Here is a 9,716-nt window from a genome sequence, read left to right as displayed (position 1 = left end):
TTTTTTTTTTTTTTTTTTTTTTTTTTTTTTTTTTTTTTTTTTTTTTTTTTTTTTTTTTTTTTTTTTGTCTTCTATTCCCTGGAGGATTTGTTTGCTTTCATTTGTTTCATATTTTATAATGTTTCCTAACCCCCGAAGGATTAGTTAGCTTGTCTTTATTATAAATAGGCCTATATACTTCTAGGAGAATAATACAAATTACTTTTGCTACAAATAATACAAGTTACTCTTTCAACATTTGTTGTATGCTTTGTTGCTATTAATAACATGGCTTTTCATTGCTTATGTTCCTGGTGATGTTCTTCACACTTACTCCCAAACTTACTTTTGATACTTTACTTGGTTCAAACAGTGAAGGAACAAACAAACAGGTGACATTTCGTGAGCCTGTAAGCAATAGTGAGATTGATGACCAGGATGTGGTCCACCAAACAGAGAGAGAACCTATCACCAACTGGAGTTCTGGGCAATCCCCTCCTCCCGCCACTCTCGATGAGCCAAGCTCTTCTCATTCTCCAGCTTTGCCTCCAGTCCTCGAGGAACCTTCACCTTCATTTTCTGAAGGCAAATATATTTATTCGGTCTTTGTTGTTAGCATGTCAGTAATAGTTCATATTGAACGGGGTTCACTCTTGGCTGCAGATGATGATCCATTACCTGCTATCGAGGCCCTTCAAATATCTGGCGAAGCTTTTCCGGGACAAGAACTCCAAGCATGTGGATACTCGATTAATGGAACAACTAGCTGTAATTTTGAGGTCCATTTTCATGAGCTCAATATTCTATCTTTTTGTAATCAATTTTTGCTCATAACTGGAATTCTGGTGACTACACTGTAACGAAAAGTGACTTCTGTGAGTAACTAAAAATATTTAAATGCATAACCTTTCCCTGTCTACATTTTGGGATGAGATATTCAGATCAAGCAGTTCTTGGGATTTTAATAAAGTCAGAGGGAAGTATTTTCCAGCTTCTTTGTGATGTGAAACTAAAATGTATAGCAAGAGTTTATGGGTTAATGCCAAACAAGCTTTAGTGTGGGGCATGTGGAATTATAGATATCCAAGAATCTTTGAAAGGAATTGTTTAGAATGGTATGAAGAGTTTATCTATTTAAGATTCATGGTTCTTTATGGTGTGAAACTTCAAGTTCTGTTATGATTTTAACGGAATTCGTTCAATTGGGAAGCATTTTTGTAACTTTTTTGGGTGGAGAGTTTCTGAATTTTCAGAGAGAATTAGTGCTTATTCTCGTAAGGGAGTTTCTTGTATTATGTTACTATATTTTTGTAACTTTTCTGGTGTTTCTTTTCTTTTCTTTTCATAAAATATTTAACTTTTATCATTTTCAGAAACGGGAAATTTTACAAGCAAGAAACTTGTGACATCCTTAGTCTTACGAGATGCGAGTTTGAGATGATCTTCTCTATTCCCCCTTTTTACATTTCTTATCAACATAGTAACTCTAATCTCAAAAAAAAAAAAAAAAAAAATGAAGAAGAAAAAAGAAAAAAAGAAAAGAGTTCAAGATGTCCTCTCTGTCTTAAAAATATTAACTTCAAAATTCGAATCTAGTCAAAGTTCTCACCCTGTCTCCTTACCATGCATGGGATTTTTCAATATTCTCCTGGATGTACTTCCGTTACTTTGCAATTTAGGAATGTCAAAACCCGTGAAGTATATGAGGCTGCAGACCTCAAGAATTATGGCTGAGCTACTTAACTATTGTTTCGTAACGACTGGTCCTTGTTTCAAATTGCAGTGGGTACGCCACTTGGAAGATGGATCTGTAAATTACATTGAAGGTATCGCTTCTGTGTGTGTTACATTTTGTTCCTAATGCCCCCTCCCTCCTAAATCTTATGGTGTTTTAAATAATAATAGGAGCGAAGCAACCAAACTATCGTGTTACTGCGGATGATGTTGACACCTATCTGGCTATTGAAGTCCAGCCTTTGGACAACAGAAGGCGCAAGGTGCTGTATCTGATTCTGATTTAAAATAAATATAATTTGTTGAAATTATAGTGTCTTGTTCACCCTTTCTAAAAAAAATCTGAAGTACCACCAAGTTTAATGGAGCATTTGGCTAGAGAGAAATGAAAGATCTTTTATAGGGGTAAGAGGTCGTGGAAGTGGTATGAGCTCTTGCCAAGTTTAATTCTTCTATTTGGACGTCCGTTTTGAAAGGCTGTTGGTATTATTACCTTGATCTTATTGCTTTTGATTGAACCCTTTTTTATTTTGTTAGATCTTTAGGTTCTGTTTTAGCTCCGTTTATGGGGGATATTTTTGTTTGTCCTTTTGTATTCTTTTATTTCTCCTGAATGAAAGCTTGATTTCTACCAAAAAAGGAAAAAGAAAAAAAATACCCAAATACATTGTCCAATCCACACGTCCTTCCCTCTACCACTCCTGGCCTTGGGCAGACACTTGGATGTTAGTTCTTGAGTTCATTTTATGTGTATGAAGGAACCTCAATTTCTCTGTATCGTGGTAGGATCCAGAATCAGTCAGCAATTGTGGGTGAGGGGCTAGTGATCTTTTCGATTGTTTAGAAAATTCATACAAATTTATTGATAACACAATACTGTTTTTTATGCAACAAAAATTTCTTTCACCTGTAAACGTGCTATTAAGTTCAACTGAATGGAAGTAAATCATATTTCATTTGCGTAGCCCAAGCCGATGAGAGAGATGTGCATGGTCAGGGAGCCATGAGTTGGAGTCTGCCTACATTTTACCTGTTGATGTATAAATAACTTGCATTCTTTGCCATTGCAGGGAGAGCTTGTAAAGGTTTTTGCCAATGACCACCAAAAGATTACTTGTGGTAAGTTTGTTGGTGACAGACTTTAGATCTGGATAAATGCTATAATTTTTTTTTCACCAAAAAAAAAAAAAAAAAAAACTACCGATGCGGATTTTCTATACCTAAATTTTGTATATTTTACTAGTAGTGTTCAAAAATTGGAGCGAGTGATTTTAAGATAGTTTTCAAGGTATTGGGTTAATCTTGGATAGGCGTCCATATGTTTTATTATACTTAGTATAGGACTGTGATATGAACCAGAACTAGCGAGTGGAAATGGGAATCAAAATATATTCTGAAACATCAACGGAAATTACCCAGTGTTAGTCTCTCTCTCTCTCTTTTTCTGTTCTTTTGTTTTTTTTAAGGGAATGGGCTTTTCAGAAGATGTGAAAAGTTACAATCAGTTCACAAACGTACAAAGTTTACAAAAAAATTTCTATAGGAAATGAAAAATCATTACCCTCCATCACTTCTGAAAGAAAACCAATACAAGAAAATCCTCAAACCCCTCATTTTTTTTCCATATAAAATAGTAAAAAGTAATAAGAATTAGAGGTGTTAAGCTTTTTATCATCTTGGCATCAGAGACCTTAACAAGATCCCTAGAAAAAAAAAAGAAAAAGAAAAGAAAAGACGACGTGAAGAACAAAATACACAAAGCAGATGATGACCCCAAATCATGAGAACTCAACTCTTTTTATAAACAGTCAATGCTTACCTCCTTATCTAGTAAGAGCAGATATGCCGTGACTGACATATCTCCACCAGTACTCCTAGCATAAATCAATTAGATTGTCTCCTCTGTTTCTCCTTAAAAACAAAAAAAAAAAAAAGATTGCCTCTGGGATTTTTTTTATGGCACTGTAATTCTTTTCCAGCACATGCTTGTTCTAGTCAAAGAGGTTTTTATCTTTTTGATCATTGGTTCTCTGTATGTATATATAGAAACAGAACTTTTCATTGATGTGTGAAAAGTTATCATAAATTCGGTGTTTTCTTTTCCATCATTAAAATTGTCTTTTAATTTCTTACAACTATTAAATTTGTCATTTTTTTAATGAAAATAAAGATTGTTGAGAACCTTCGGCGATTGTTGTAATAGCTCATAAGTTTCCTTGTAATATCAATTACTGTTACTTATCGTTCCGTCTCAACAGATCCGGAAATGCTGAACCAGATAGAGAAGACTCTTTACAGCGGTCATGCATCATATAAAGTATCCATGTCGGTATGCTTCAAATGATAAAAATATAGATAACATGGTGTTATTTACAGTACTTGTTTTATTTGTGTTCGTAAATGCATGTCTGCGTGCACACATGCATGCATATGGCCTCAAATTAATAAAGAATCTTAACCGTCCTGATTGTGTTCTTTGTTTTTTCTCCATGACAGACTGGATTTCTTGATATATGGGAAGCGGCTACACTGTCCATCAAGAGGGAAGGATACAGTATAAAATTTAGTGGGGCTAGTGGTGATGTCATCACGGAAAAGTTTTCTCCAAATACAGTTGTACGGTATCTGTAGTTTGTTTCATCTATTTCATATAGACCATAAAGAAAACCTAAGCCATATTCATTTGTCGAAACTGTTATGCTGCAGTAATTCTGCATCCCTGTCAATGATAAATGCATCTAATAGATTACAGTAAGAATTGGTGGAATAGTAGTCTGCCTGTGTAGCAGTTGTCACGCAGGATTAGTGGATCATAATTCCCCCAACTTTTTTCATTTGCACTCGGGAACTGAAAGTTACAATCGTGTTCTTCATTATAATTTCTTGACTGAAAGTTTTCAGCCGTGTACTTCAATTTATTTATTTTTAGCTTTTATGATCAAGAGATTTTGATTTTATTACTTTTCTTTTGGGTAGGTTTACTGCCTTGTGATAGAGTTGTCATCTAATCCCTCTTTCTTCTTTACAGTCACTTTTAGTCAACACCTTGATTTCTGATCTCAAAATAACATACTTCACATTGATTATTCTTTCCTATATTGATATTTACGTATATTTTCATCCTTGTAGGTTTCAATTCCATTTGGAAATCCTTCTGGGTTTATAATAATTGGTAACAATTTTGAGCATCAGTTGCGAGTGGATCACAATCCTGCTGATATTACCTGGTGAGTAGGGAATCGGAATGTATTTTCTCACAAATTATTTTGTTCCTTTGATTTTAGATCCCCACCCTTTGCCCACTGGAGGAAAAAGTGGAAAGAAAATAGGAGGAATTTTGCATTAATATTTAAGAACAAATTTTAAGTTGCCGGATTTCTTTAGAAGGGGAGCCATCATTATGCTATTTTCATGATCATTAGCGTTTTTTTATGAGAAATGTAAACTTACATGCATAGTATAAATATACAAAATCTTTGGAACTTATAATTAGATGTTCATGATATTAGATGCAAAGTCTTGCTGCTTGCGATAGGAGAATTTATTCTATTGAATAGCATCATAGTGTAACCCACAGTTCTTGATGCATGAGCCTATAAAAGAGTGTGGAGATTAGAATATATGGGACATTTTCCACTAAGTTGATTCTGAGAAAATGGTTTGTTATAATCTTCTTGTAGTCATTTTTTTGAACCTCCGAATGCTACAAATAGAATGCAGAAGACCAAATCCTACATGGTGTGTTCTTTGTTGGAAAAAGGAGGAATGTCTTCATATATATTTACATTCGGGTCATAGCAGAAATTGTTGGAGCCTTGTATCAGGATTAGTGAATATCAGATGGGTTTTTCTCGAGTCTAATAAAAAAAGAGATGTACGCAAATTTTGTACGTCTTTCAATAAGTAACCTGCTGTGATTAACACTAGTTGGAGTGTTTTTTTTTTTTTTTGGAAACTTCTCGGAATTGATAAAACTTCTCAATACTTTTTACTAAATCAGTTAAAAAATGCGTTTGATTGAAAAGAAATGCTTCTAACATTTTAGTTCATATATCATGATTTATTATTATGAAATGAAGACAATATTACAAAAGTTTGAACCGACCACTGTTCAGAACCATGCTGAATTGGGACTAGTGACCCAAAGTTTTTTTTGAGTGAAGAAAATTTAGACTTCGAATTGACCTTACTGTATTATCAACTAGGGAAGTTATCTTGACTCCAATAGATCAAGTTCCGACTCTGATTATAGAATGCAATTCATTTTATAATGTAATATTTTCAGTTTCATTGTCTTCAGTGATTTATTTATTTATTTATTTATTTATTTCTTTTTACTGCAGTTTGAGAGATACCATTGTGCTAACCTTGAGATTATTCATTCTAAGGGTATGTCTTCTCATTTTCTGTATCCAATTCTTTGCTTAAAAAGAACGGGATGTAACTTCTGTTTTATTTTCTTTTTGTTGGTGAAATCTTTTATTTATTATAGGTACCCACTTGAACCATTATATTTGGACGTATTAATATCTGTGAAAGTGCATTAAAGGTTTAGTTTTAGAAATGTAAATTATTGCCGAACATTCATTTTATGATCGAATTTTTTGCTTGATCACCGACCAAAGGAAGATCAATAGCTCTTTATTTCCTCTGCCCTGAATCAACTTCCCCCATGTGCAATCAAGCCTGAGAAACTAGGTCTAGTTAGAGGGCTATTCACGCATTTTAGTCTAGTTTCTAGAGAGCCTAGATTATCTTTTGCCTCTTGTTTAGCCTTCTTTTGACACATTTCTTTCTTAAGTTTCTCCAGAAAAATCCAAGATCCTTATATGAGTTCTCTTTAATTCACTTTTTCTATAACCGTTCTATACTTTCATGTTTCTCTAGTTGGTTACAATGTTTCACGCATGGATCTTCCCTCCTTCGTGTATGGCTACTGTCATTCTTTTAAACGAGTCATCTACCTATCCCGTAGCCCATTCATGAGCATGTCCTTCTACTTTTTTCTCTTCCGAGGATATGTTAATCTAATAATCACCCTATTTAGTATAATGTTACTGAACCAAAAATAGGAGGAAAATTTAATTTGTACCTTGAACTTTACAAGATGAGTTGTTTTTTATTCAACTTTCATAGTGATAGACGACTGATGTAAGGTAGGATTGTTCATCCCGGAAATCAATGTGTTTGTTGCTATATTTTGAAGCTACTGGTTATAGCATAGATTGAAGAGAATTTTTTGGCCCTACTTACGTCTTCCAAGTTCTTGGGGGAACTGTGAGAGGAGAGAACTACTTTGAGGCTTTTAAAAGAAGTGAGAAAGATGAAGATATTAGGAATAGTCTTCTCTTTCGTAATTAGATTTAGGAATTTTATCTAATGATGTGCCCTGAATCACAATCAGCACTTCTTCGAGACTTAGAAAGCGATTGTGTGTATTTACTCTTGTCCTTAAGTAAGTCAGCCAACTCAAACTTGGATCATTGGTGGCACAAATAGCCTATCTCATTGACTTACTCTGTAATTGAAAAATGGTTTAGAAAAACGAAGTTCTTTTCTTTTGTAATTAGATTTAGGAATATTATCCAATCAACTAGCACTTGTTCGGGACTCACGAAACAATTGAATGACACTAACTCTTGTCCTTGACTAAGTCAACCAATACAAAGTTGATCATTGGTGGCACAAATGGCCTATTTTATAGCTCCTAACCTTGTTCTGGAAAGACAATTTTAGAAAACAAGATTAGAAAAGGTTTTGTAAAACGTTTTGGTAAGCATTTTTGAGAAAGTAAATGTTATAAGCTGACAAGCAGAGACAACATCTTTGATAGCATATAACTCAGAAAGGAAGATTTGAGAGCTAGTCATATCCTCCTATAGTACATTAGGAGGCAAATTGCCTTTTATAGTGGTGAGAAGTATTGCGCTAACAAAACTACAAGTAAATAACTGTGCTAGAACGGAAAACATACAATGAAATAAAAGTAAAAGGTTTGGAATGGGCATTTAGCTATGAGCAACATGCTTTGGACAGATGTCCGTAATTGTAATTATTCTGTTGATATGACCCTTACCTTGAATTTGTCTCCTCCACCTCTCTTAGAAGAGCTAGATCTAGTGTTACCTCTAGTTGAGGAAGCATGATTTCGTCTCTACACCTTGAGATTGATCATTATTGAGGTTGACACATGCTCTACAGTTGCACAGACGGTGGAAAGATCTTGAAACCGTTGCTCATATAGTTTTGACTTCACCCATAACTTCAATTCTTCGGCAAAAAGTAGAACTTCGTCTTCCTCGAATATTAATCGTGTGTTTCAATTCCCTTAATTTTTCCCTCACCAACAGCATTCTGGAAAAATTGTGAATGATGCTCTCATTTCAGTCTTTCCCAAGTGTCTACACTATATTGACCATTCTGGATATATTGCCTTTGGCCAGTGTAAACATCAAAAAATGGATAGGAACCATACACCAAAAAAATTACAAGAAAAGTATATAACTATTCTAGAGGGAAAGACATACAAAGAAAGTAAGATAAAAGGTTTGGGATGGGCATGCGATCACGGTCACGGACACATTGCACTTGAATTTCTAGTTTACACCCAATTTATCATTAGTGTCTACTAAATCTGGTCGTTATCAAGAATGGAATATCAGTTTATCGCCAATGTGGTTTAGTCCCGTTCTTTTTGTCGTAATTACTTTAAAGTGATGTACTAACAATGCAAAAGGTGTATGAGCGTTCACTATTTTCGGACACGCTTAAATCTTTAGCTGCTTCGTTATCTTCTGCATTTCTGGACGGTCTTGTGAATGTGATTGAAGTTGTACTGTGCTTTTTTTGCAGGCTGGCGAGAGAAGGAAAGGAAGAAAGAGAGTTTTGTTCTTTCACAAGTAAAGAAAAATAGTAAATGCAAAGTTTTCCATTGCCGTTTTTTTTTACCTCTCTCTATTTTATGTCAGTTTTGTTGAATTAGCTCTTTTCTCAAGACTTTATTTATGAGAAATGTATATGATGGGTAAAATGAGAATGAAACAGTGCCTTCCTCTCGTTACGCCACTTGAGCCTTCAGCTTCACTTTTTGTTTATGCTCTGAATAATATATGATGCTGTTCAAAAATCCTTAGTGCAGCTCTCAACAAGGTTCATTAAATTTGGGGGCTGCTCTTCCTCTACCCAAGTGAAACACTTGGAATATGTTTATTGTATGGACGGTGGTACGTAGCCCTCTCGAATACCCGCTCGTGAAAATATCATATTGTTCGGATTCAAATTTTAAAAACTAGTATATATATATGCAACTTATTGTTAGTGTCCAGAGCTCATGGAAATATCATATTGTTCTCTCCCTCTTACTTCTTCCTTCCCTTTGTATTTTGCCACCGTCTAACCATTCATTACCTGTTTAACAGCTCGAGCTTGCCATTAGTAGATATTGTCTGCTTTAGTCCGTTACGTATCGCCGTTAGTCTCGATTTTGAAACGCATCTACTAGGGAGAGGTTTTCACACCCCTATAAGGAATGATTTGTTCTACTTTCCAATCAACGTGGGATCTTACAATCCACCTCTTGGTGGCCAGTATCTTTGCTGGCACATTGGTCGGTGATTGACTCCAGTACCATTTGTAATAGTCCAAGTTTACTGTTAGTAAATATTGTCTGCTTTAGGCTGTTATGTATCGCTTTCATCGTTTCAAAATGCATCTACTAAAGAGGAGTTTCCACACTTATAAAGAAGGTTTTGTTAATCTCTCCAATCAACGTGGATTCTCACAACTTACTCCAATGAACTGTGAAAGGCTCCATCGCATTACTTGCCTATGTCCTAAGTATTATGTTCGGATTAAGGAGTCGGACTATAATATTTCATTTCTACATAATATATATTTTTTTTAATTTAAAACATCATCCATTATTCTTGTCCTAGACCACAAAGTGTAGCTGAAGTTCTCAGTCATCAGTCGTCTCCTCCTCTAGCAGCTGGTGTTCCCACAAT

The 9,716-nt window shown here is 34.8% G+C and overlaps 1 protein-coding gene across 5 annotated transcripts in view; it reads left to right on the top strand.

Annotated features, from left to right (window-relative positions):
- The window catches only part of LOC111472378, a 23,699-nt gene extending 14,865 nt beyond the window's left edge, over positions 1-8,834 (top strand). For all 5 annotated transcript variants that reach the window (XM_023118064.1, XM_023118065.1, XM_023118063.1 and 2 more), the window contains 10 exons: positions 353-564; positions 643-758; positions 1,763-1,805; positions 1,885-1,976; positions 2,784-2,832; positions 3,972-4,042; positions 4,210-4,329; positions 4,843-4,940; positions 6,057-6,102; positions 8,566-8,834. In XM_023118064.1, the coding sequence (XP_022973832.1) occupies positions 353-564; positions 643-758; positions 1,763-1,805; positions 1,885-1,976; positions 2,784-2,832; positions 3,972-4,042; positions 4,210-4,329; positions 4,843-4,940; positions 6,057-6,102; positions 8,566-8,616 (898 nt within the window). In that variant the 3' untranslated portion in view covers positions 8,617-8,834. The remainder of the gene's footprint in view (positions 1-352; positions 565-642; positions 759-1,762; positions 1,806-1,884; positions 1,977-2,783; positions 2,833-3,971; positions 4,043-4,209; positions 4,330-4,842; positions 4,941-6,056; positions 6,103-8,565) is intronic.
- The last annotated feature ends 882 nt before the right edge of the window (positions 8,835-9,716 follow it).

This window comes from Cucurbita maxima, unplaced genomic scaffold (assembly GCF_002738345.1).
Source record: "Cucurbita maxima cultivar Rimu unplaced genomic scaffold, Cmax_1.0 Cma_Scf00070, whole genome shotgun sequence".
Classification (NCBI taxonomy): Eukaryota; Viridiplantae; Streptophyta; class Magnoliopsida; order Cucurbitales; family Cucurbitaceae; genus Cucurbita; species Cucurbita maxima.
The sequence above is the reverse complement of the archived record's forward strand: the minus strand, read 5'-3'. Positions and strand labels throughout refer to the sequence as shown.